Below are 27,362 nucleotides of genomic sequence, written 5' to 3'. Positions count from 1 at the left end.
CACCAGAATGGATTGGTCTGATAAACAGGTTGATCAACCTCTAAAATAAAAGTCACCTAAGCAAGCCACACAAAGTCAGCGGCCTACACACGCAGTCACTGAGTGGGAGGTCCAAACCTGTGAAGGAAGCCGGTAGACAACCAACCTCTACCAACAGAGAAGCTGCTCTGACTCAGAAGATGTAAATCACCACAAGTGCTTTTGAATGGCTCGTTTCTGGGATGACAAAACAGCAGATGGCAGTATTCTGTTTCAATAAGGAGGCAGAGACTTTGCCAGCCAGATCATTTCTCAAGACACATTTGATCCAGTCACCTGCAAAATTAATGAGAACCTATTTAAATTGCAATGCTGCACTAGTAGGTGATGCTGAAGATGTAAGTCAACAGCGGTCATGCCTCGAACTGGCATTGTGCGCAGCTTTGAGTGACCCCCACAGGTTAATGGGGGTAAAACGGTGAACAACCTTACGAGAAATTTCTTCCGCGCTTCCTGGCGTATTGGTCCGGCTGTGCAATACTATACTTATTCGGTTTAATTAACACGCTAACAACTCAAAACTGCTAACGCATGAGCATGTTACTGTAGTATGTTTGACTTTGGCCAGCGTGTCTCTGATGGAGTTTGTGTGACTTTACCTACGAAGAAACGTAACATTTTCAAAGTCGGTGTCTTGGCTCCCACCTCGGCAAAGTTAGCAACTAGCTGGTAATGCTAAGGTGGTAGTGAAACGTTATTAAAGAGACCTTTTGACCCATTATAACACACAAATCGCTGCACTACTAATTTACATTATCTATGTGAATGTAATACAGTTCTGTATATTACGCACCAGGATGGCCGAGTGGTTAAGGCGTTGGACTTAAGATCCAATGGACATATGTCCGCGTGGGTTCGAACCCCACTCCTGGTAGTTGTATTTTGGTTAGAATTTCACAACTTGGATTGATAAAATTATGATAAAATGAGGGGTTGCAATTACACAACAAATGTGATCGATTAATGCTCCAAGTGGTTGCTGTTTAGAACTCGCCGGTCCGCAGATCTCGGCGGTGATTGGCCAATTGTGTGAACGAGTCGTGTGTTCATAGGCGTCAGAATGTTCAGGCAGCGAAAGCGACTGGTCATCGTTTCCAGCCATTATTATTTGTTGTCTTTTCATAGAATCATTGTTTTATATTTATTTATGTTTATTTTCCATTTTTCTTTCATTGTAACACACGGCATGTTTTTTATGTTGTACCAACAACATTACGACACTAGAGGGCCCTCTAGAGTCATTTTGGGCTAGATATGGGTGTAAAGTTCTATAAACTTTCTAGACAAATGAAATAAATACTACCATAACTAAAGGCCAATAGTGATCGTGTTCAATACAGTGGAGGCTCTCAAATTTCGTGTAACCTTGAATCTACAACTTAGTATGTTTTAGTCCACTACTTGAACGGAATAAATGAATGGAATATGAAATGACATAACATAGTGCATGGTTTTGCATCTCTGAAATCTTTAAGTATAACATGTCTTAGTTAGGTTATTTGTAACATAAACTGTTTTAAGTCCCTTGTTGTATTGTATTTCCATTTTTATTTCTCAAACTTGTTAAATACCTCAGGACAAAGTCAAACAAATGTATAGCAGCAAAGAAACTGTCTGACAGTTCTTCAAGGAATCAGTTCTGAAGTTATCGTGCGGTCCGGACACTCATGTGTGGAATTCAGGCAATTACCCCTGACAACAGAAAACACACAAAATAAGCGCCAGAACGGAGCCGCTCTAAACTGGGTAGACTGCCAGTTTACCCACTTAGCCTGGTGGCTAATTCTGCCACATAACAAAAGTTAAGCGCAGCCGAAAAGTGTTTAGAAAACATAAAACGTCCTGCAAAATAAGTCAGTTTGGTGGAGTCAGCACAAGTTTTTCCAAGAAATATATCACTTCTGCTCTGGATGAAATCAGGATGTGAAAGACAGTGGGTAAGATTACATGAGCCTAAACATCTTTCCAATCCTCTTTGAACATGGAAAACTAGTGTTCAGAGTTTCATTGTCTATTGTTGCTTTACTTTTATCCTTCATTGCTTTTTCAAAATACGTTCAAATCAAATCAATTTGCATTCACACTAGGAAACAATGCCTAGTTGTTCAGGCCTCAGTAATATAGTCTGATCCTGAGCTGAGAATCTAACCCAGAACATCAGAACTGCGAGGCAGACAGAACCACTAGGCCCACTGTGCTACCCTCTCCAATTCCAGTTAAATAAATCAGCCTCCTCTGAGAACGATCAGCTTGAATCAAAATCAGCATTAATTATGCACCTCGTGTGTGTGTTTGTGTATGTGTGCCGAACTGAGGCGCCTCTGTCCGAATGAACCGCCTGCAGCCAAAAACCTCCAGATGCCTCAATGGTTACCTTCTTCCACCAGACGTTAATTTGCGAATCGCAACATGTTTGAGAAATTGTTTGGATCATTCTGAGTTGACAGTGCAAATATTCAGTTTAACGTCTAACAGCCAAGGAACAAACTCACATTTTGGAGGGCGCAGTGTGAAAAGTGTGAAAGATAAGTTAACCACACACTGCTACACACACACATAATCACATCTGTCCTTTCGAAGTGAACGCAACCCAGTTTGAATTAGGAAGTATTTAAACTAAAAATACACATTTACTGTGTGTAGAACAATGGATCTGCTCATTGTCAAAATTCGACGTAAACTAAGATAAGCTAAGCTAACAGGCATTTGACATAGCAGAGCCCCAAATCTGGGGTCCATGTCTTTGAAGTGTTTTATTTCAACACTTTGAAATGTTATAAAGTTCTACATTTAGGAAATCATCGTATGCTGCCAGTAAATGCAACATAGTCCTAATTTGGATACATTTATGACAAAATAGATATTTATAGACTATAACGGATTTGGTTATCAAAATGAATGTCAAAACCGAACATGATGTCACAGGTAAGAAAGGTACATTGAAAAAAAGTTCAGATAAAAATAAGATAAACTAAGAGACATACCCAGCCCAAAACCAAAATCCAATGCTTCTGTTTTTGAAATGCTATTTTTTACAGCACCTTAATCTTGTCCACAAAGAGTGGAAATGGGATAGGGACAGGAAAACACCAAAGGCTTTCCTGTTTGGCAACTAGCAAGTGACGCCCTTAAAACAAAACAAGAGAAGTAAATGTACTTCGGGCAGCCAGCCGGATGAAATCACAATATTTGGAAATTGACATCATTTTTTAGATCATTTTTTCCAGTATTCCTGCTGGGTCACGTCTCTGTGGGAGGTGTGAAGAAGGAAAGAGAGAGAGGAAGGGAGACTGGAGAGAGAGAAGTGGGATTTTTCGTTTGCTTCTTCCAGAGGTTTGGAGCTTGAAAATGGGACCGGTCACCAGGTCGCTCGCTCTGCTTTGTTTGTGCTCTCTGGGCTGCTGTGTTCCCGCCGGGACGCCGCAACCAACACAGGTCAGGATTGTATTGAGCTCTTGAACATATCAAGTAAACTTAATGAAATGATGTCTACATTGTTCAAATTGTGTTGAAAAGTGAAAATCAGTGCACTAAAGGAGGAGGTCGTGAGAAGACTATTTGCTGAATACTCAGGAGCAATGACATCATTGATAGATAACATTTTGACCAGAGTTGAACAGAAGTTCCACATTTGATTTTTAAAACAAAGGCAGATGAACAAGGGCCACTCATAGATTAGGTTGAAAAAATATATACAATTTGTGTGTAAAATATGTAAAGTTTTTCATTGTAATGTTTTTTTTTTTTTTTTGGTGCGTACAAGGTGTCTTTAGCAAATGTGAAAAAGTCCAGAGGCGATGTTCCCGACATTCTTCCAACATCAGAAATGGAGCCCACAAACGCGGCCTCGGACTTTGAAACCTCCTACAACTACGTTTGTGCGTCCTCACACCGATTATTTATTTTTTATTGTTTAACGTTTTATAATTTCATCCATATTGATAATGTATCATCTCTAAACATTGTGGACTTAAGATCCCCAATAGACCTTAACATTGTGTCTTCTTCCACAGTGTCCAGACTGGCTGGGATGGACCAGGCCATTCACAAGCTCAACGTGGGCCACTACACTCTGGATGTTAGCATGGACCAGCTAATTGAGCGTCTGTCCAGGATGGATGGTACCAAGTCATGCTAATGCTAACCAGCGTCACTTCCTGGTTCCTCTGATGTTCTTTCTTCATCCCCAACATGGCAGCCAAAGTGGCAGAGCTGGAGGACAAAATCCGTGAAGTCTACCAACACAGCAAAGACAACCGCAAAGAGACTGGACGACTGGAAGGTAAGGTTGTTTTTTACACAATTTCAGACAATTAGCTTGGTTTTATCTGGAATACACTGGCTCTAGTAATGTTTTGAGGACCACAGTTTCCAAATGTATGTAGCACCCTTCCATTTCGGGCGGGGCCTGGGTTCTGCTTTAACTAGGTGGCGCTGTTACCTGAATTGATAAACCTTTAAATGTTGTGTTTAATCACTGTTGGCGGTGCCTCCATTAACTGTGGAAGTAGTTGGAATATCTTCCTTTTATACTTTCTTAAGTATTTCTTTTTTGGTATTTGGTCGCAATCCTGTGGATTAGTTAAAATTGGCTTCCATAGCTATGACATAGGCATTTAATGATAATACAAAAGGTAAGAAAATAACGTAAAATATCACAATATGGGAAAATAAGAAAACAATGTAGTCTATCGGCTCAAAGTCTAGAATTTCTTGTGAAATTGACAGAAATGACTATATACTCAAAGCACCTAATCCACTGAATTATGAAATGTCCAATACAACAATTAGTCAATCCTAAGTATGGTAACAAGCACAAATATATCAAATAACAAAGAAAATGTGGGCCCACACACTCAAGGTTCTAGTACCACAGTTCAACGCACGTTGCAGGCCTGATGCTCTTCGTGCACAAATATGGATTGCGTACTCACAGTTCCGGTGAGAGATGGGTGTAGAATTCCACGGAGGGAAAAGAAGGTAAAAGAGAATTCGAAAGAGTAGCAAAGAAAAGATGAGCAAATAGATTATCCAATGAGAGAGTATTGGATAAAGTTGTTATCTAAATGAGGCAGAGATAAGGGGGTCGCGCTCCACTCAGCATTGAACGGAGAATGCGAGCCACGGCGCGAAGAACCAGTCCTCGGTCCAAGCCAGTAGCAGGAAACAGGCTCTCCTGACGTCCGGCAGAGTGTGTCCCTGACTGCTCCTGAATTAACAGGACAGTACTGAGCTACAAGTCCTTATACTATTTCGTTAAGAACTAGCGGGAAGTTGTATCTCAACTCCTTATCATTACAAGCTAAATCCAACTAACGACACAGTTGTAGCTAGGCTAATCGCGATTAGCTAAAATGCTAATATAAACCAAACGGACAGTAATAGTTTATTATTAACATAAACAGACAAGTTTAATTACCTCTTAGGCATCCAGAGAGTGCAAACATCCAGTGAAAACGGGTAGTTTATCCCGATGTTATGTACAAAAAGGCTCCAAATATCTGATGACACAGGTGCACTCCAGCGTGTGCTCAAACACTCACAACTCATGCGAGTAGGTAGCGTAAATTGGAACAAGTCCCGCCCCTCGATCTCAAAGTAATTAACATTAACCAATCACAATACAGAATTAGGATGAATGACAGTTTGTATAAAGCTAAGCTGTAAACGGTTCCTCAAAGTGAACATTACTGTAGAAAATGAAAATAACTGAAAAAATATGAACTCACATGAGCTTCAACCCCGCAACTTGAACAACACTGCACCTACAGTAAACCATCCCAAATTGAACCGTAATTTATTCACAGAACATCATGCAAGTCGAAGCATGCATTTCTAATAACTAATATTTTTGTTATTTATATATCAGCTTTTTTGAATGCTTTGTCTCAGTATCCACTGGGTTACATGTAGTTATCAGGGCAGACAGGAGACCCTGCCAGAGAGGTGGGGTAGTACATTTGAGAGGACCAAGAAGCTTTTAGCTCCAGGCACTAATGACTAAATGTACCTGGCCTGCTAACCGAAACAAATCAGACAAACGAGATCAGTGTTGCTCAGTACAAAATGACCGATGCATCAGTGATAATAATACCAACATCTGAATCCATGTTTGTTCTCGGCCAATCAGGTTGCCAGAAGGGCCTGCGGGTGGGCTACAAATGCTACCTTGTGTACCACAGCTTTGAGGACTACGCGGGCGCTTCCAGGAAGTGCCTGGAGCGCGGAGGCCGCATGGCTATGCCACGTGACCGCCGCGAGCAGGAGGCGCTGGCCGACTACGTCAAGTCTTTCTTCCAACCGGGCAACTGGCCCGTGTGGCTTGGCGTCAACGACCTGGCGGCTGAGGGCGTGTACATGTTTGACGATGGCACTCCCGTCTCCTACTTCCAGTGGCGCAGGCACTTCTTGTCCAGCCAGCCGGACGGCGGCAAGCGTGAGAACTGCGTGGCCATGGCGTCAGATGACGGCGACTGGTGGGACCACTACTGTGACAGGGCCATGAACTACATGTGCGAGTTTGATGACAGGGTGGCGCTTTAGATGAAATCCTAGTGCTTCATTTGAATCCTCAACTGTATACAAATTGGCCATCACCAAGGTGAACGCTACATGGGCCTTGACCGACAAACATAGTGGCACACACAATTAAACACACTTGAAACTGACGTTGGTCTTCTCTTATTGTTAGCTGTAATTAAGTAGCTGACAATACGTAGCTGGCTAACTGAGGTCAAGTGGCTAATATATCTTAGTTAACTTTCGTTAAGTAAGCGTTCACTTTCATTCTCTGCAAACACTGAATTATACACACAGAATAACATTTCATTGATTGGTGATTTGTCTGGTAACATGAAAATGTATCCTTACTTAAAACACAAAGGATAAAAGTCATCTAAAATAATACCACTTACTTACACCTTGTGTTATGACAGTTGATGTTTGAGGAGATGTTTTACTTCCTTACTTAGAGATTTTGTCTCAATTATTACGCCATACACAACAGACCTTGTTTTTTTTTTCCTGACAGTTGTATACCAATAAAGCCTGGCTGATAAAGTGTCAAAGATGGACCAATGGATGGACGCCATTTTATTTTGTTCTGTGCAATGTTCACCACTAGGTGTCAGAAACCATCCTTCAGAAATAAATGCACTTGTGCTTGTACTGTACTTCTATCAAAAGTATCAGTGTAATCAAATACGGAAACCAGGCCAAAGCAGGTTGAAATGCTTTAAAAATAAAATATTGACATTCATACATGTGGAAAAATCATGTCTTGGAATGGGGAACAAACTTCAGAAAATAATTGAAAATAAGTTCCTAATGAAACTGATATCGTGCTAAAAGTTCACCTAGCACCTAGAAGGGAGGCCACTCCAGATTGTACATGCATAAATTGTAAAATCATGCTTGCGCTCACAGGCCAACCTCCCTTCATTTCAGGCAATGGGCAACTGTGACAATGGGAGAATGCTAAAGAGGCCCTCAGTACAAGAACACACCGAGAGGTTTCAAGCAACCGAACACCTGTTGACACCAGAAGTTATAACCTCCTGTGGGGTCATGCAAGGGTCACAAGTGATATAGAGGGTTGGGGGTCGAACGTAATAAGGCAGGACCTGTATGTGTTTGAGAGAAAAATATTAAGAGGGTACAGCAAAGATCTTTTTTTTTTTTTTTTTTTGCACACAGATGTCAACTAGTACTACTACTACTACGACTACTTTGCCCCACTAGTGACCGGTAGTTGTCGTACTAGTATGCCAAAGTCATCCACATAGTGTGCAGAAATATCAAAGTAGTGCAAAACAATACTAGAAAAAATGTTACTAGTAAGATGCAGTTCTACTAGTGTGCTGAATTGTCTTACTCGTGAGGACAAAGTGCACCACAACATGGGCCTTAAAATGGATATCCAGGATATCGAATAAATGCTCAAACAGCTTTCCACAGACATGTTATTTGATACGTTTGGTTTGTGAAACTGAGCTGCGTCGAGGAAGCATCCACAAAGGCACCTTGACAACCGAGAAAGTCGAGGCTTTCCAGCCTGCTGGACGATCAACATCTCTGCTTTATCCACAAAGCTAAAGATACTCACCCATGGATCTATAATTCATTCTCATTCTAATCAAGTAGACTGTTTCGAGTACACTAAGTGGAGCAAAATGCATTTAAGTCCTAAATGGGTCATGACGTTTTCCAATTGTTATTGTTTGATGTACAGAATATCAAATATTGACTAATGTTGCTTGAATTGCTTTGATTGCATAAGTGCTCTATTGATAAAGTTTATTCACAAATTGGATGTATTTTCTGTTTAAGATGCAAGCAATTGTACTTAACACTAATTAGTGCGCAAAAACAAAATCAAAACTTTATTCAAATTAATGGGTTGGGTGGCGTTAGGTCACGTGACGCCCACCGCGCCATGTTTCCATCGTGGCGTCGGGAAACTTCTTGAGCCAAGTAGGGAGGGGGGGAGAGGGCAGGGTGGCTTCAGATCTAGCGTCAAAACCCCCGCCGTTGACCAATAGCGCTTCCCGTTTTTATATTTCAACTTAAAAGCACACACGTTGACGCTTGACGTTTTTCTAATTCAGTGTGAGTAATTATTGTTTGGAAGTGAAAGTAAGGATTGGGAAACAAGGCAATAGGTATTAACTGAAATAAAAATATAAAGAACTGAAGCGTACCTCCAAACTGTGTCGTTTCTCCCTCCCCACCCGCCGATTATCTTTTATTTTGAAAAACAAACATTAGTATTTCCTCTTATTTCCATTCCTCACTGTGCAATTGACAACAAGTGTCTACTCTCCAGAAGGCGTAAAAAAAGGAAAAAAAAGAAACAGCACCAGGAACAAAGTTGTGAGTCGCGGCTGTCTCTCCACACATTCCTCGTTTTTCACGCATTTCAAAAATCTTTTACATTTTCAAACAGGATATATCGTCACCTGCTTTCAAGATTACGACGGCTGGATTTTACCTCGACGACAAAAAAAGTCGTCCAACTTTGGCTTTTCCTTGCATTCTGTGGATGCTCGCATTGGATGTATTTTGGGAGTTTTCTCATGATTTTTTTCAAGAGAGAGTGCCTTGTACCTCTAAAATGTCTTAAGTCCCTCTCAAGTGAAATCTACTTTTAAGCTTTCCATGACTCGGCTTGTCACTTTGTGGCCCTATTCGGACGGTTTGGACTTGTTTTGAGGCGGTGTACGTCTCCTTACTTAATCCTTCCCGGTGACAGCAGAGGTGAGTTGTCTCTCTCGGGCTCGATATGCTAAATTTAACTCTGCAAACATGCATCACAAACGGCCAGTCAACCTTTTTAGAGTGTCGTTTCCAAACGTTTTGATTGCGTCTCTTCACTTTGTGTTGTCATTTTTGGGCCAAACCCGATGGAAGAGGAACTGGAATCGTGACTGATTTAAAGGGACAGTAGACACAAAAAAATGTCTTCAAGTGGAGGTGTTGACAGGTAATAGGTAACACCCTCCTGGCTCCTGAAGATATGCCCTTTTAAAAATCATGGGAGAGAAACACCCTGGCATGAATGTTCATTGTTCAACGCCCTTCTTCCATTTTGGACATGGATGCCACTTGGAAAATCTCCCACTTTAATTTGTTGAACATATCAAAAAGAAGAAGAAAACAATATAAAAACATGAGATAAGAGTGATCCGGCTTACACTGTGAGCGCAGACTGAAGATACGAACGTTACATGGTGGCAGTGATCTCGACTCGCTAACAGCAAGCAGCAATTTAGCAAATACAGTAGTGACCAATTTTTCAAAAAGATGCTCAACTTGCTTAACACTGGTGTTGTGTTCAACGGAGCTTTGAACACAAAGGGTGGAGCTACACTTGTAGTCAATACTCAGAGGAATATATTCTTTATCTTCTGCAAAGAATGGCTACTGTGGTTTTACTGCCTCTCTAAGGAGCTGAGATCTCCATGTACACTGCATCTGTATGTCTGTTTTATGCATACGGCCAAAGATGCAGCAGCACGATGTTCACCAACCCTCCCCACATGCACCAACCCCTTTGGGTTTCTCGACACATGTGTTCACTTTTATCACGGATGGGCCTGCCTTCCCTGCTATTTTGGGTTTTTGCATCACCCAAGTGAAAGTTCCTTTCATGGTAAACCAGCTATTTTATGTTATTCCATAATAGAAACACCATGGTTTCCTTAAAAGGTCTCAATAACATCTAATGATGAAATCAAACAACAGTTATTCAACCTGACATAGCTTCCAAACAATGGGAACCTTGAGAAGGTTATTGAAACATCAATTGTTTCCCTTTATGAGCAATCCGAGGGTGTCGGGCAGAGGCCCCCCGAGTGACGATTATTTGACTCCTTATCTGCGGCGATGACGGAACAGGATGTCGCGTCCTGGGGCATCTTTTGTCTTATGCCACAGCTTTGGACACACTTGCCTTTAACCGTTTTTGGGTGGGACGGGGGTCAGAAGTGATAAATGCTGTACATACGCATTTTGTTGTTCTGCTGCATTGTATACATGTCCGTCAAAAAGATTTTCCCCATTGATGTACGTGTCAATGTAACTTAAGATGTGATTTGAGTGTGTGTGTGTATTTACGCAAACGTTGACTATTGACTGACGCTTGCAGGTGCAGCGTCGCCTTGAACAATCAAAGCCGCGCTCGCTGGAGTTGATTTGAAGCCATGGCGTCACTTGGCGACTTTGCCGAGGGCGGAAACAACGAGGAGTTCAGTGACATCATCAAGTCGCGATCAGGTAGGTTCACTTATGGGAAAAACAGTTTGAAGCTCTCTGTCTACAAGTGAGTAATACACAGTTCTCAGTCTTGACAGGTTTTCAGCAATTATCTTTTAACATGTACAGCATATAATGTATTTTAAAACATTCACTTTACAGCGTCTTTAAAGGGCCAGTAGCTAGGAGCAGTTTTGGACGCACAACTGGAGATTTGTTGTTAGAAAGGGCAAAGAGAAAGTCAGCCTAAAGGTGATCAATCGAGAATGGTGAGATGCCATATAAAAAGGCGCTCCCATTTGATCACTTACTGCTTGGATCATTCCAAACTACAGTAAAAGAATAATTTTCAAGTAATGAATAAGACTGTCACGTCACACAAGTTTAAAAAGAAGTTAACCACTCTTATTAGTGAAATGTGAAAGTAGCGTGTACGCTTACGTCATGCTTCTTTTTTAATGCTACTCTTCCCTTACTGTGTCACAAAAAGCCAAAAACAAATCACGGGCAGTATCGTAACAAAGCACACAACCATTTCATTCCTTCATTTTCTCAAAGAATAAGTTATGTATTCTATAATGTGCCATTGTGCGCAAATATAAACAGAATACTGGGCCAAAATCAGCGATTGAAATGTGGTTACATCATCCTAACAAATCTTTTTCAAAGATCTTACAGCCAAGCAGTAAATAAAATAAGATGAATAAGCAGTGTAATAGGCAGAAATTAATCCACACACCAAATTTAGATTCGTGGCTAACCGCTTCCTTCTGCACCAAAACATACAGCGGCTTACTCAAGTATATATAGTATGTAACCTAACTGTAATCACTTGTTATTGTTAAAAATAAAAAAAAATGCAGAATTTCAATCTGGACACACAGCACCCATGAAGTGAGAGTAGAGGCGGAATTTTACAGCTTTTCTCAGACAGTTGAGAGTTCAAGAGCGTTATTGTCATTGACAACACAGAATTGGTTAATAACGTGAAAAATTTTAACAGTTAATGTGTTATAGATCAATGATATTGATTAATACGAATTTGACCATATTTGGGGTTACACGGACAGTAACAGTATGTGCTTTTACTGTTCTTTGTATGGGCATCGAATAGAAAGTCACCATTCCAACTAAAATGAGCATACGTTCGCAACTTTCCACCCGCTAGCTTAGTGCTAGTTTTACTTTCCTATCCTATCGTCCTATCGCCCTGCCTCGCTGATTCCTCGCCAGGAATTCCGCTGTGCCGTCGCAGTTTGTAATTTACGTTTGTGTCCAGACCACAATGGCTCCCCTCTTGCAAAGATTCAGGTTTCCTAGCAACAACCCCCCAACCCCCCCCCCCCCTCCCCATCCCAAAGTAATGTTTTCTTTAATGGCATAGTGTGTGTGGGGGGGAGTTGAATTTGGCATGTAACTTAGTTACTGACCCCCAAAACACATGGAGCAAATACGGGAAAGGTTTTACTATGCTGCAGGTTTCATAGTGTGTGCGTGAAGCGGATTACATGAAGTTGGGTTCGGTCATAGGAAACGGCTTTGAACCGCAGTGCATGCGGGCCTCGTGTAGCATGTAAAACGCTTTTCAAACAGTTACTCACACCAACTTTTAAGGTTGATGCTGAGAAACGTGTGTGTGGTGGGCAGGTGGGACGGATGTTTTCTCAGCTGAGACCAGCCCCGTTAAGAACACATGAACACACTTGCCGCCGTGTAGCCCCGCTACGCACACATAATCACACACTGAGAGAGTCACACCACCATTACTGATTGACAGAACGCCGTCTGTGGTCATCCTCCTCTTTAGACGAGCCCGGTCTTTAATTCTGATGGACAGTTTTTAACATGCCGTGTGTGTATAGTGGAGGTCAGCAGGCTACATTCCGGCTATACATACTTATGCAAACAAAATGCCTGTCGAGTGTCATGGGAATGGGAGGGGGGGCGGCTCTATACATTTCGTAGCATGTCAACTTGTTATTTAACCCGACAAAACATCAGGCGTTGAGAGCTAGCTCAATGTTGAGTTTAGTATTTATTTCACAGATTGCAGAGAGGCTAACTCTCATAGCTGGTTGCAAACACAAAAGACAGCGTTATATTATTATACAAACTTTACCTTGAATTTGTCAAACAGTGATGGGTGATGCCGCTACATTTGTATAATGGTTGGATTGAGTGTAAATGGATTGTTTTTTTTCTGGAGAGCCAGGCTCAAGGATGACATAAGAAGAGAAAGGCGACTGTTGTCGCGCTACCCTCTCAGACGCTACATTAGTGTAGCAACAGAGCTTACGTAATAACGCATCCTGCCGTAGACGTTTTTATATCACATTACGATATATACGTCTATATTGAAATAATGCGCAGCACCCGACACTACAGCAAGCCAGAAACTCAAACGGTTGAATCAGTACATGGACTAGTCCATTCTGTCCATTGTGGATTATTGTCCACATGCAGCCTTTTACAGTTCCGGTCTGGTCTTTGTCAAACGTTCAGGGAACGGAAACCATATGGCCGTCAATTATTTCGACCCTTGGAAATTATTGACGTATTATCTTTCTGTCTATCTAAAGACACATGGATGCCTTTTGGAAGAACAAAAAATGGAAACTTGACAGACACATTCCTGGCTGGAACTGACTCTTTGGGCTTGAATAGGGTACAGTGTGCTACATGGCACAGCATTGTAACCCCGCCCCTTGCCAGATTGACCTGCTCTGCTCATTCCTGAGTGAAGACAAATGTGAGAGGTCAAATATCATCCTCACACTTTTCTGAGCTTCTCTGAGCTTTTCTCCCTCCTGTTGTTACTGGTTACATGTATGTTGTTCCCTCCCTCGCGCAGCTTTGCCTCTGTTCATGAACATCTCTCGCAAACGTTCGTCTTTGACCATCTGCTTGCACTTTTGGGTGTGACGTGAAACAACGAAGACGCCGCAGCTGAGAAGAAGAACGTGATTGTCGCCAAATGGAGGGTGTGGCATCAAGTTTTCTGATGACTGGGTGTATCGTGTAATTGGAGGCATTCCAGCTGGCGTGTTGTGTACTCTCTTGCCGTGACAGTTTGGATTGCTCGTTCATGAATAACGCTGTGAAATATTGCAACCATCTGCAGTGACATTTGCCGCATGATCGTCAGGGTTGTACAAGTGTTGATGGGTGTGTGTGAGCAAACAAAACAACGTGTTCACATCACAATCGCTAGGGGTGTAACAGACAGTAGGCTGACTTGGTGGGATATTCCAGCCACATTTGTGAAGGCGTACGAAAGATTCTAGACCAAGTGGCATCCAGGTGGTGGGAGTGGTCAAATTCGTCCTTCTTATCGGTATGTGTGTAACCCCGCTCCGTTGAAGTGTCTCAAGGTAGATTCCGGCACGGAATGATGGCGATTTGGGAAATCTCTCGCCAGCAGCATGACTAATTCAGTCCAGTGGAAATCCCCCTGTCTCTGGCCTCCTTCGTCCACTGTCCTTGCTCACTTTCAGTCCTCCTTAGCTGGGACCGCAGCGCATACTCGCCGCTTTCTTTAGAAGGACTCACTTAAGCCGGACGATTTTCCTCATCTACTTCCTCCATGTCGAGGAAAGGAAGAGAGAATACAAAACACAGGAAAAATTAACTTCCCTTGCAGTCCATTTCACTCTCACTGTGAGAATTGTTTGTTCAGTTTCCTCCGAACAAATGGTTTTGCCCTACTCAACTTCTGAAACGTGTTCCTGTTACCGGTAATCGAGAGTGTTTATGATTGATGTGGTGTACCGGAAGTTGCTGCCAGGTCCCTTTGGGTCATGTTTTCTTTTGCCTATCCTTTTACGATTGAATTTTCTCACCCACCCATCAAATGCCGGCGCGTGTGTGTGACATCACAGCAGCCGAGGCACCCCAACTCAAAGGACCTTTTAGTGAGGAAAAAAAAAATAAAGCTCTCATACATCCTACTTCCTCTTTTGCTTTGTATTGTCGTTCCGTCGCCCGCTACTCCGTTGTTTTCATCTTCTGCGTTTGTCTCTTTCGTGACTGTTCTGAGATGAATTTAAGTAAGTGGACGTCATGGAGAAAGCGCAATTTTTTCAGGAGGAAACGCAAGCCTGAACTAATTCTTGTTCTTGGTAAGTGCAAGGCTAAACTGAGCTCTTTATCCACTTTAATCTAATGTACTGACGAGCGTTTGAAGCAAAAATGAGTCTGCTTGACTCATCTTAACATAATGAGTCAAGTTTTTCAAAATGTTTTAACTCAAGACACAAATTAGAACGTTGGATGCACATGCTAAAAAACATCATGCATTGCCATTAGACTAGCATACTGTATACTGCGCTTAAACTCATGGTAAAGAACACAAAATACTTTCATCTTATGTCACAAACATGCATAAAAAAACCCCATCATTTCCTGTATCATGGGATTTTTCAGTTATTTTTTTTTGACACTGACAGTTACTGCAGACACACGGAGCAATAAGGAAAGTGTGTGAAAGAAGAGAACGTCCTAAATTTAGGATTATTTCACACATTATAGAAGAAGGAAAAGTGAAACGTGCCTATTAAAAAGTGCAACTGTCGTACGTTACACAACTGCACACCTACGGTAAAGTAGACATTGTTAGCTAATGTAATATACCATACCAGTGCAAGTTAGAGCAAATTGTAATCCCTCCCCCCCGTGGCCTAGGCTAGACCCAGCTGTCAGTTCACTTTCAATCGCTTTACTGAACAACGGTAACAAACAAACGCAAGCAAATATTCACTCACGTCCTGCGGCTTGCCACAACTGATGCTGAGTCACTCAACACCGAGTGGCTCAGCCATTTAGCCAGGTAACAGCCAGCCAAGCCTACACTCTCATTCGCGGACTCATGCGTCCCTCAACCGTTTGTTTGAGCCCACACGAGCAAAAGCATTACTGTATGTCAAATTGACCAATGGGCAGCTTGTAACCTGAAAAACGTTTGTTTGAAGTTTGGGCACTCGTAAGTCAAGGCAGCACCGTTCAAGGTTAGCGTCAACCCTGTGTTGTCTGTGAATGCGTGTAATCTATCATTCCATCCCCTTGCATGCTGGGGTGGCTCTGAACACGGACTTTATCTGTGTTCATGTCCCCCTCATCCCGCCGTTCCGCCATGCATCATGACTCCCCCGCCCTCGGCCTGCTCTGTCCTGTCTTCGTCTGTTGTGCCTCTGCTGCATTCTTCTGCTTCTTCCTTCGCTGTCTGGCTAAGACAACAGAACCAGAAGGCAGATGAGCAGCGCCGGAATGTTGACATTTCTTTGAGTCTGACTACTGATTGCAAAATGTGTGCTCAGACTCCATCGTAGGAACTATTAGGAGGTTTTTCTTTTTTTGGACAGTAAATTGATATAAAAGGGAGTTTGCTCTTGCGGTACGTAAATGTCACAATGACCTACCGTAGAAAACTGGTGGCATTTCACAAGGCTACGTACTCAGTCCACAGACTTGACTTTTTTTCATACAAAGGTTGTCTGTGATTATGACTGTAGTCCCGCGCTGGCATAGGTTAGCGATGGACTTTATTCGATGTTGCTGCCGTAGGAACGGAACTCCCTCAGTTTGTTGCACGCGTCACCTACTTGCTGCTTTTCAGTGGTACTCTCAAGATGACGGTGTTGATGACGATGAAAGGTTCCAGCTAGAGCAAGAGCATGTCGACAAGGCTCGACCCGGCTGGGACAAGCTGAGACAAGTGACCACTGGAGGGGAGGAGGGAGGAATGCATTTGGGAATTCTGGGAATTCTTGCATTCTTCCCATCCTACACAGGCAAAGGGAGAGTTCATCTTTGCTGTGGTTGTTTTGTGAGAGCGCTTTTGTATCCAGGAGGCATTCATTTCCTGACGCACAATGAACAGATGACTTGGAAGCCAGCCTTTGTGTTGACTATTGACTTGTCAAGGTTAAGTTCATCCGGGACAGTTGTTGTTTAATGGTCTGACACAAATCCTCCATTGAAAAACTCCATCTGCATGACCAGTGGGTGTGATGTCTCGGAGATCAACTCAGCTGGTTGCCGCGTGATCATGTGACCGCGTGGTTAATGGGTTAACTGTGGTCTCTGGGAGGCAGGATTTTGTGAAACCCTCGATTAGGACAATCACTGGGGTGGAACCATGTGAACTTAGGAAGCGTGGCCTGGCTTGTAAATTGCTGTGTTTGTTCATCCGTGTTTACAATGTGAGGTTGCCGTGGAAACAAGTGTGGTGTGTTTGATTTCCACCTCAGCTCTTACTACCTGAGGTCATGAGATTTGTCCACCTGTGATACAGGAGAGAATTGAAATGTGTGTGTGTGTGTGTGTGTGTGTGTGGGGGTGGGTGTGTGGGGGTGGGTGTGTGTGTGTGTGTTTCCAGCCGGCTGTTTTAGGGTTCCTGTTTGAGGTTTTTTTTTTGTCCATTTTTGCTCATGGTTGAGTCCCCCACACGCGCAATCCTCTCAGGGTGAATTATGTAACCTCCTATCTTGGAAAAAAAGAGAACTGTTCGCAGCAATCGGACCAATACAACAGTTGTTATTACAGGAGTTCCTTGGCGGTGTACGACCAAATTCCGTTCCTACGGTGGCACCGTCACGTGAATTTTTCCCTAGATCGGAACCTACGCTAGCGCACTAGTAAATTCATAAATACCGCTAATATTTGCATGAAAGTCCAGTATGCCTAACCTTTTGTGAGCAGTGTACATAAAAACAAACTTACGGTACCCTTTTGTCATTGTAGTACTTTTTTATTAATCCATGACCTTGGTTTAAACCAACTGACCAACTTCCTGCCTTAATGACATATTTCTCCCAGTAACTGCCTGCAGCACTTATTTTATCACAATGTCGCCATAAATTCTTTTATAAATTTTGACCGCTATTATTGACACGAAAACACTCTGCCAGTGTCACGTGCACAACTTAAAAGTTCACTTGTAAGCGGAAATCCAGCATTCTGTGTGTACATCCAGTAAATTGAGGACGCGTGTGTGCCCAGTGAGCCGTGGGAATACACCAGTGGGATTACGCCGCCTTGATGCAATCTCTACTTCCTGTTTGGGCATCGGAGGAGCGCTGAGACTCTCGCTGTACAGTACATGGCATTGTGCATTGGCAGCACGTAGCGGGGACCGTGTCAATCAAAACGGAGCTTTATTAACTTAGTAGCTTTGTTAATATGTATTGCATCACATTCGTACCTTTTGTTGTGGTCAGAGAGCGTCTACGGTCGGATACGTCACAGACCCCTGATGATAGGTGAAAATCTATTAGACACACCATAATTAAAAAAAAGTACTTTAACCCCTCCCTCATGCTTCAAACATGCTTTTAAACTTAATAAAACACACTAAAACCTCTTTAAACACTACTTAGTACTTACCTGTGGTCCCTCTTGGCAGTTCTCCTATCAAGCGACAACTCATGGTTTCTTCAAGCTGTTTTGTTGTTACTCCAAGTTAATGTAAAACAAGAAAATTAAACATTGTATATTTATGAACCCAAATGTTCAGCCAAATCATATAATTTGATCCAACATTCGTTATGTTGATCTTGTGACCCGATTATAATCTCCTGCCTATATTCCCTTCACAGTTGTCTTGTTCCCCAATTTCATTATTAGCCAAGAGCCGTCTCAATTATCTTGAATTATCCTCCATTGTTGGTGTTTATGGTCCCATGATTTGAACGCAGGATTGCGTGTAAAAACTGGTAAGCGCATGCATACTTCTCGCCTGTGTGATTTTTCATGTCACATTTTATTCTCGTACTGTAATTCACAGGTGTCAAACTTGAGGCCCGTGGGCCACATCTGGCCCTCCATCTTATTTTACATGGCCCTTGGCTTCCATTCTAAACCTGTTATCCATCAAACCAGTTATCAATATTCAATGTGGATATTTAGCTAGGGGGCTAGCTAACAGACTTGCGAGTTAACTGGCTAGCCCTCGACGGTTCAACCTTTGAGGTATATTTTTCAGAAAATTGTTAAACACCTACCTCTGCCCACAGAAGAGAAGTGCCCCGGCTATTTTAGCTGTGCTTGTGTAGGTTTTCTTAGTCATATAAGTGTCAGGCTAAGTGGTGTTGTAGTTTACAGGCTTGTCTTAAACACTTGTTTGACCATACACGCAGTTTGTAAGCAGCCATAAGTAAAGTGACTTAAGAGGACCTGGGTAATGTGGCTTTCATTTTGTTGATATACATTCCCCATGGGAAGACTTTTCATGTCCCCACACACACAATACTACCTTGATCTTTCCAGTCGTTTGACATTCCTGTGCTACGGCGATCAGGAGCAGGCACGTATGAATTGGCGTTATTGTGCTGCGGGGGCGGCAAGGTGCAAGCCCCGAGTGACTTGTGCCAAACCACCCGCCCCCCTCCAGGGGCCTCAGAGGCCCGCCACAGGCAGCTGATAAGGCTTTGAAGTCAGTGGAAATGCCGATATTGTGTTGAGAGCACAACTGCACCTGACCGCGATACCTGCATTGACGTATTGATGGCATCTATCGGTTACGTAATTAGTCAGATTCCATTGTTCTCACTTTGCTTTCCTGCTTTATTTCCACAGGTGGCAAAAGTAACTGAAGTAGAAATTAGATGCAAGCAAGAAAAGAAGCAAGAAAAGTACTGATTCAACTACTTTATTTCAGTAAAAGTAAAAATAACACAAAAAGATATTTTTTTCAAGATGATCTAAAGTGATGTTGGAAAGCGTGAATGAACCGAACCAGTGTTACCAGAATGAAGTCTGAATGTCATATGGCATATCAAAGTACAAGTAAAAGTTACGCTGCTGAGTCGGAGCGAGCCAACATAACATTTCCCTGATATCCATCCTGCCTCCACATGGTATGTTACTATTTTTCCAGCCAGCCAGCAAGTGGCCACACGGACACAAAGAAGCAGACAACTGCGGGGTCGGGTGATCATAACCTCTGACCTTTTGTTCGGTTCATGGTGTTTTTACGCAGTGGCCTGTGTCAGGACAGCAGCACTTAACCACACACACGCACTTACTTTTTGCTTTCCTCCCTTTTTTGTGAAGGTTTTTTTGTTTTGTTTTGTTTTTTGTTTTTTAAACATGTACTTAATTCACTTTTTTTCTTGTGGAAGCACTACATGAATTGTGCAAAGGAAAGGTTCACTTAAACAGAAGTAAAAGCACACAAAAAGCTTCTTCCAATGATTTCTTGATGAAGAATTAATGGTTATTCACCACTAATAGCAGTTTGGACTTTGTCATAATGTGTCCTTTTATTCCAGGCTGGAGCTTTTACGGTTTGAAATTAATTAGCAAGAGACCGATGTGGTTATCTTTTTCTTTTTTCTTTTAAATCAAGCACCAATAAAATATACCATAATTAACTCTAATGTTCAATGTGAAGTTTAAAATGCCTCTTTTTTGTTTTTCTTTCCCCAGATGAACATGACTTGGTGCAGAAGAAAACATTCACCAAGTGGATAAATGCACAGTTCTCAAAGGTACCAATTTTACTGTAATACATTTTTTGCAAGTTAGTTGCTGAAATGCAGGTTATTTTATGTGCGATGCAATTTCCTTTTCATATCATTTGCGTTCATTACTGTATGTATTAATGTCGGGCAGGCCAAATAATACATTTGAAAAAGATATGTCGTTCGTAATTTGATATATTATGATGAGGATATTCTGGGCCCTGGGACTAAGTAAATTGATGTTTTGTTGCGTGTCATCCAATCAGGAGGGTAAAACAGCTATCAAGGACATGTTCTCTGACCTGAGGGATGGGAGGAAGCTGCTGGATCTGCTGGAGGGCCTCACTGGCCACGTCCTGGTCAGTTACCCGAGTGTTTCACAAACTCATAGGCAGCCAATTTGTTTAGGAAATCTTTTGTTTTTTTGGTAGGGTTAACATTCCATTATAGCTCCTATTTGGTATCTGCAGCTGTAGAAAGTGCCAGTCAATCAGCGCTTAATACGCTTAATCTCGTTGTGCTAGAATAACAATAAATCTTCAATTCTGTCAGTCAGCGTAGCGCCTTATAAAAGATTTGCAGCTGTTCGCAATTCAGCCTGGCATTCTTTCCATAACTTCTCAAGTGAAGGCATTGATTCTCCTATCAAGCAGTAGCTCACATTGTACATTCCACTGCTTTGCTGTGCGCGCTTGCCCTTCACAATGTCTGATACTGAATGGCCCATTTGCCATCATTTCCTCTGAATGCATGCATGTGCAATTCTTCCAAGACTTCTGGAGTATTGTGCTCGAATCAATCATCCTTACTTGTGCTGTGATTCTTGTTCTTCAGACCAAAGAGCGAGGCTCCACCAGAGTGCACGCGCTCAACAATGTCAACAAAGTGCTTCAAGTTCTGCATCAGAATAATGTGAGTGTAAATCGAAATGTTCTTCACCAGGTGGGCGAAGGTCGAAAGTGTTTGCAGGGTTGAATCGCACGTGTCACAGCTGTTTTGTTCAACATGACATTAGACAGGACACGCTGGTGTCATTCAAAGCAGGAAAAGACCCACATTGATATGAAACGTCCTCCTTTCCTGTCTATGTGGCCTTGCGAGTTCCCCGTTGCACTTTGCGTGAGACATATAAGGACATGGAGCGAGAGATGCAAGCGAAGCGGAAGAATGAGGCTAATTGGAAGCAGAAGCAGGGTGAAAGGTGGACTCTGCGGTAGAGCGAGGTGTCACCAAGCTAAACACATGACCTCACGCGCCCCTTGCTCTTTCTTGATCCTGTCCAAATAAGTCAAACGTAGCCTCGCTATAGCTTCTGCGGCGGTGCCTTAACTCTTTTCGCGCCCACACTTGTGTTTCGCAAATCATCTTTACCCATTGGGAAGAATTTAAATGCCATTCATCCGTTCCAGCCTCTTGTAAAATACCAACAAGCACTTTTGTAACATGTTTTCTAATTTAAAAAAAAGCAGCACTTAATATTGTCCTTTAAAAAAAAAACACAAATTAATGACAGAATTAAATCATCATGATTTCCAGAGGAAAAAAATGGACCGGACCGCCTCTAATTTTAAACGTCCGTCCGTCGGCGAGTCCGACTAAACTTTGCACGTGAATCTCAGGAATAATATTCTGCTGCCATAGGATGGATGGATTTCCCTTTTTTTTTTTCCAATGCAATTTTAAACACTTTTCCTTGCACTGCTCATCTTGTGTTGTTGTTTGTTGGCATCGTCAGGTGGATCTGGTAAACATCGGTGGGACTGACATTGTTGATGGGAACCACAAGCTCACTTTGGGACTCATCTGGAGCATTATTCTTCACTGGCAGGTGAGCCCACACGTACTAAACCCGAACCAAGAAATAGAAACTTTTGCCTGATCCATCCTCATCATTTGTACAGGTGAAAGACATCATGAAGGACGTCATGTCCAGCCTGCAGCAGACCAACAGCGAGAAGATCTTGCTCAGCTGGGTGCGGCAGTCCACGCACGCTTACCCGGAGGTCAACGTGCTGAACTTCACCACCAGCTGGGCCGACGGTCTGGCTCTCAACGCCATCCTGCACCACTTCAGGTGAGGATTCTGCCCAAAGTGCCGTCATGGCAATTTCAAAATCCACCTCGTTGCCTCGTTGTGCTGTCTATACAGAACAAGATTGCTTGCTCATTCAGGGTTTCCTTGATATGTTTAAGTTGATTTCATATTCTGCAGCGTACTCAGCGGGTAGTTTAAAGGATACAGTGCTCATTACTCAGTAGTAAGCAAGTCACATTATGTTCAGAAATCTCTGATTGTATATTATTGCCATCAGATGCAAAAATGCCTGCTGTAGGCGGTGAAAAGCATGCACGTGTGCATCTACACTAGGTGGGGTTTGGGTCTCCTGTTTGTCTGCGTGTGTGTTGACTTACCCTGTTTACACCTGCCCTGTTGATGTTTGCACATGCTCGCCGTGTTGTGTGTGTAAGCAAAAACGAGTGAGCCGAGCATCAGGGCTATTCGTGAGCACACCCCTCCCCGTTCTGTAACCCTTGTCCTTAACTGTTGCACACACGCTCTTGGGACTTTTGAGTTGTGAGAAAGGCCAGTGTTGGTTTAGACTTGGGCCAGGGTTTACGTGGATCACTGATGCCGTACATTCCACACTCAACTCGCCCCAACAAGCTGTTTCCCTTAGTGCAGTATTCGCAACATACTGTACTCCCGATCCATATTGATGTGTTGTGAATATGTTAGAAAGAGTTTGATCCGAAGTGTGATGGATTTGTCATTTCATTTGCAGGCCAAATGCATTCAGTTGGGATAATGTGGTTCCAATGAGGCCTGTTGAGCGTCTGGAGCACGCCTTCACTGTAGCCAAAGACCAGCTGGCTATCGAGAGGCTACTAGATCCTGAAGGTGAGGCGCCCCCCTGACTAGTTTGAAATGCTGCCATGTTAACCTACACAAGCCAGTCATCCTACTTGCAATGCCAGCAAAAGGGTACTGAAAATTGGGATGCTCAGATATTTGGGGACCCTTGGAAAAGAGTGGAAAAGCAAAAAATACCTCTTGTTCCAGCTGACCCATTATGCTTGTTGGGATTTAGATTTGAAATGTGAATGAAAGAGACAGATTCATTTTAAAATCGCTATATTGCTACAACATCGATATAGCTTTTATGTCACAGTCAATTTGACAAATTTCGACACTTTCTTCACATTGTCTCGACCTTTCTTTTCCAGATGTGGCTGTGCAGTTACCAGATAAGAAGTCCATCCTCCTGTATGTGACGTCGTTGTTTGCGGCGCTGCCCAAAGACGTTAGCATGGCGTCCATCCGAGAAGTAGAGACGCTGCCGCGCAGATTCAGAGTGGAGGCCGAGGATTCGGGTGCGGGACTTGGTGCACAGGTAATTCTTGACCACATACCGTGTTGACTTTTACACATTACAGTGTCCCCCCTGTGTTTTGTGCCCAGGCTATATCGCAAATTTTTCATCCATAGTTTTTCTTTTTTTTTTTTTAATGAGTCCTAATGGGCTGCGACATGCCAGGCAACACTGAGGCCTACTAGAAGAGATGCAGCATAATTTAAGGTTGAAATGTGTTAAAAGCATGTGGCAGAGGTAAAATGATAAGAAAAAGTTTGGAGCGGGTCTGCAATGTATGTTCACCGCACTGCTTTCAACCATATCATCACATCTGTGGTGTTGTCAGAAATTCCCCAAATCACCTCTTAAGTTTTATTTATTGCATCTGGCCTCACACTTCACACACTGGAAGGAGCGCTGGAAAACTTTATTGCATCTGATTGGTCCTGTGTGTGTGTGTGTCGGGGGGGGGGCGTGTTTGAGGGGTGCTAACTTTCCTGGCACGCTTCCTCCCGCCACAGGAAGTGATGCGTAATGCCGCTGCTTTTGTGACCATGTGGGGGGGCAGAATAGAGGTTCTTTGTTTGGACTGGTCACAAATTCCCCACCCCCCCACCCGCGCCCATTTCATTCTTGCCTTGCGATTCCATGCAAAAGATTTTTCCAGATTTGTGACATTATGGAAGTGAATTTTTTTCTTCATGTCCGAAATGTCAAATTTGCACTTTGACAACCATAATAATTCCTGCCATGGATTTTATTGTTGAGTGACCGATACTTTTTGCTTCTGGAGTGTTGTATACCATTGCGACTGAGACGGCCCGATTGTGGCTTGACCTGCTCTGCAAGTCGGCAGCCACCTCCCAGCATCCCATAATAGGCCCGCATACTTCTTACTCCTAACTGCAGGGCAGGTCGCTCTGCATGCCTCAGAGCAGTCACTTCCAGCCTCTCCCTCCTTCAACCGATGCTTCTATTTTAAAACACTGCAGCAGCTGATTGGACATCGTCGCTACACGAGAAACACAAGTCAAACAAAAAGTGAGCTATTTTTTGGGACATTATAGGGAGATTTTTTTTGTGCACGAGCAGGGTCGAGAAACTGCGCCAGCTAAACACAAATGTAGTTTTCATTCATTAAAAAAAAAAAATGTCAAATTCGATTTGAATGAAGCCGGTGCTTCATAAAGTTTTTTTGTTTTCCAGCATCCGTAAGATGCACTTTGATCCGCAGTCCATAAGGGCGGATGTCACCACCCCATCCTTTGTAACAAAAAAAGAAAAAAATGCAGCTTAAAAAAAGTCATCCCCTCACTCCCACCAGCCCACCTGGTCCTCTCTGCAATTGAACCAAAAAAAAAACCCAAACAAAAACAGTGACTTCTATATGAAGAAATCACAATCAGTTCAAAGGTAATTCTGCTGAATGGGTTCTGATGTTTCTCAGAATATGCAGCTGAGGGACTCGGGCAACAGCCCCCGGCCAGAGACTCCCGACGCCCTGATGGAGCCAGAAGGGGAGATGGAGGGCAACATGATGGAAGCTGACTTGGACACCTACCAGACCACCCTGGAGGAGGTACTGACTTGGCTACTGTCGGCCGAGGATGCCCTGCAGATCCAGGACGAGGTGTTGGACGACGTTGAGGGCGTCAAAGAGCAGTTTCACACGCATGAGGTGAGAGGAGCCGCGAAAGGGGCATCAGTCAGTTGGGGTCCGTCTTACATCAAGTGAAACTGGGCTCGGTTAAGTTCTGTTTTGCATTCACATTGCGACTTCGTTTGAAAGAGGTCCCATGGGTCTCTCACGGCATTTCGGGAAGGATTAAGCAACATGCTTTTCTCTTACTGATTTCGCAACCGCCAGTGTCTGTGACTAATTTGTGGAATCCAGGACAAAGCATGAATCTGAATACTGAGAAAAGAAGATGACCGAGATAAGTAGGAAGCTTGAGGGTCTAGTTAGCTTTATCCTGTTAAATTCAGCACAAATAAATACCTTGCCCCTAATCAATGTAAACAGTGGATGACATCAAGGACCCTTCTGTTTTTTTTTCCTCAACAGAATGGTACCAAGTAATGCTGCACCAGGTGTCTGTAATTTTAGTACCTGTAAGCAAATTGCTACTTGTTCTGCACCGTACTCTAACTCTGAAAAAGTCATTTTCATGGTTCTTTTACTATTCAAACTTGTCATTAAACACATGAAGTCTAACACCGCTCTCAGGCCTGTCGGCAGCGAGTTCATTTCCCTGGCAAATTGTGACCGCTCGGCTCTTGTCGACTTTGGCAGGCCTTCATGATGGAGTTGACGGCTCACCAGAGCAGCGTGGGCAACGTGCTGCAAGCCGGCAATCAACTGATCGCCCAGGGCAGCCTGTCAGAAGAGGTGGAGGATGAAATACGGGAGCAGATGAGTCTGCTGAATTCCCGCTGGGAGAGCCTACGCGTGGCCAGCATGGACCGCCAAGCCAGGTAACGAATTACCATTTGAAGCTGTTTTAAGCATTAGCGTACATGCGCGCGGGGTAGAGGTCATCGGTCTTAGCGCTGACCTCAGATGTTTATGGCTTTCATCTGTGAGGAATGTGCAAGGCTGCAAGCAATGTGAAGGTGACAACTGATAAGCGGTGAGCTTCCCCCCCAGGCTTGCAGCAGTCAGTCAGTCTGTTATCGTGTCCAATGCTTCAAAGACAAACCTATTTCTTGCTTTCTTTGTTGTTTCTAGGCTCCACGAAGTCCTGATGGAGCTCCAGCAGCAGCAGCTCCAGCAGCTTTCCGATTGGCTGACCCTGACAGAAGACCGCATCAGAAAGATCGAGACAGAGTCGCCGGCAAAAGATATCGACGCCTATAAGGAACGCGTCGAACAGCATAAAGTAAAGACACTTTACTCTACTGTGATCAACTGTCTCACTAGTGAGGACAAAAAAAACGTACTAGCACATGGACCTTAATCTGGATATCAAGCATATTGAAGAAATGCTACTTCCCATAAATAATCTCTACAGAAGCCGTGCTAATTTTGCACGGGTTGCTTTTGGCCCTCTCAGGAGCTTCAGAATGACCTGGAGGCAGAGCAGGTGAAGGTAAACTCCCTAACGCACATGGTGGTTGTGGTGGACGAGAACAGTGGTGAGAGCGCTACCGCCGCCCTGGAGGAGCAGCTCCAAGTAAGTCAACCTGAGACTTTGGCTATCAGGTGTCAAAGCAAGAATTTTTGACAGAAAGTACAGAAAAGATTTTTGTCAAAGTAGACAAAACGTTTTGGTTCTCCTAGCTCATTTACTTGGAGGGGACGTGTTGCAGTTTAAAAAAGTGTCGGCAAGATTTGAACACAGCCTCACTTCATTAATGTTCATGTTGGAAAACCATCTTTCTTTCAGTCTTTGGGTGAACGCTGGGCAGCTGTTTGTCGCTGGACGGAGGAGAGGTGGCACAAGCTACAGGAAGTCTTCCTGGTGTGGGAGCAGCTCGTGACGGATCAGGTACAATCTCGATTTAACATTGTTTCCCAACATTTATTGCGGCATGTCACACATTTCATGAAAAAAAAAAAAAAGAGAGAGGATGGGAAACACCGCTGTAATAAATGTGCAATTTACACACACTTGTTGACTCAAGCACTATTTCTGCTCTCACATCTGCAGAGTTTATTCAGAGCATGGTTGGAAGAAAGAGAAGAGGCCTTGAGTAAAGTGCAGACCAGCAGTTTTAAGGATCCAAGTGAAATCAACACTAAAGTGCGGCAATTAGCTGT

The 27,362-nt window shown here is 43.2% G+C and overlaps 3 protein-coding genes and 1 non-coding gene across 8 annotated transcripts in view; 3 read left to right on the top strand and 1 right to left on the bottom strand.

Annotated features, from left to right (window-relative positions):
* The window catches only part of mthfd1l (methylenetetrahydrofolate dehydrogenase (NADP+ dependent) 1 like), a 40,518-nt gene extending 34,924 nt beyond the window's left edge, over nucleotides 1-5,594 (bottom strand). The window contains exons 1-2 of the mRNA XM_086019844.1: nucleotides 5,459-5,594; nucleotides 4,974-5,248 (exon numbers count right to left, since the gene is read on the bottom strand). The gene's annotated coding sequence lies outside the window, so the exon portion shown is untranslated. The remainder of the gene's footprint in view (nucleotides 1-4,973; nucleotides 5,249-5,458) is intronic.
* trnal-uaa (transfer RNA leucine (anticodon UAA)) lies at nucleotides 831-913 on the top strand. Its single transcript has one exon. It is a non-coding gene; the product is annotated as a tRNA-Leu (tRNA).
* Nucleotides 3,318-7,112, top strand: clec11a (C-type lectin domain containing 11A). Its single transcript, XM_086019853.1, has 5 exons — nucleotides 3,318-3,474; nucleotides 3,803-3,917; nucleotides 4,053-4,160; nucleotides 4,238-4,321; nucleotides 6,170-7,112. The coding sequence occupies exons 1-5, from the start codon at nucleotides 3,388-3,390 to the stop codon at nucleotides 6,580-6,582; spliced, it is 807 nt and encodes a 268-aa protein (XP_085875979.1). The 5' UTR covers nucleotides 3,318-3,387; the 3' UTR covers nucleotides 6,583-7,112.
* A 1,777-nt stretch (nucleotides 7,113-8,889) lies between these two features.
* Nucleotides 8,890-27,362, top strand: part of utrn (utrophin) — a 114,822-nt gene continuing 96,349 nt past the window's right edge. For 4 of the 5 annotated variants that reach the window (XM_086019365.1, XM_086019362.1, XM_086019364.1 and 1 more), the window contains exons 1-14: nucleotides 14,780-14,909; nucleotides 20,215-20,276; nucleotides 20,516-20,608; nucleotides 21,084-21,161; nucleotides 21,985-22,077; nucleotides 22,151-22,323; nucleotides 23,033-23,148; nucleotides 23,475-23,641; nucleotides 25,050-25,280; nucleotides 25,896-26,077; nucleotides 26,331-26,481; nucleotides 26,656-26,775; nucleotides 26,989-27,090; nucleotides 27,253-27,360. In XM_086019365.1, the coding sequence (XP_085875491.1) occupies nucleotides 14,828-14,909; nucleotides 20,215-20,276; nucleotides 20,516-20,608; nucleotides 21,084-21,161; nucleotides 21,985-22,077; nucleotides 22,151-22,323; nucleotides 23,033-23,148; nucleotides 23,475-23,641; nucleotides 25,050-25,280; nucleotides 25,896-26,077; nucleotides 26,331-26,481; nucleotides 26,656-26,775; nucleotides 26,989-27,090; nucleotides 27,253-27,360 (1,758 nt within the window). In that variant the 5' untranslated portion in view covers nucleotides 14,780-14,827. Of the gene's footprint in view, nucleotides 9,295-10,684; nucleotides 10,813-14,779; nucleotides 14,910-20,214; nucleotides 20,277-20,515; nucleotides 20,609-21,083; nucleotides 21,162-21,984; nucleotides 22,078-22,150; nucleotides 22,324-23,032; nucleotides 23,149-23,474; nucleotides 23,642-25,049; nucleotides 25,281-25,895; nucleotides 26,078-26,330; nucleotides 26,482-26,655; nucleotides 26,776-26,988; nucleotides 27,091-27,252; nucleotides 27,361-27,362 lie in introns of those variants that run through there. The other variant, XM_086019361.1, reaches the window with a different exon arrangement.

The sequence above is a fragment of the Filicampus tigris genome, chromosome 20, assembly GCF_054856515.1.
Source record: "Filicampus tigris isolate MCC_2025a chromosome 20, RoL_Ftig_1.0, whole genome shotgun sequence".
Taxonomy (NCBI): domain Eukaryota; kingdom Metazoa; phylum Chordata; class Actinopteri; order Syngnathiformes; family Syngnathidae; genus Filicampus; species Filicampus tigris.
Note: the sequence above shows the minus strand (reverse complement) of the source record. Positions and strands in the feature narration are given on the sequence as shown.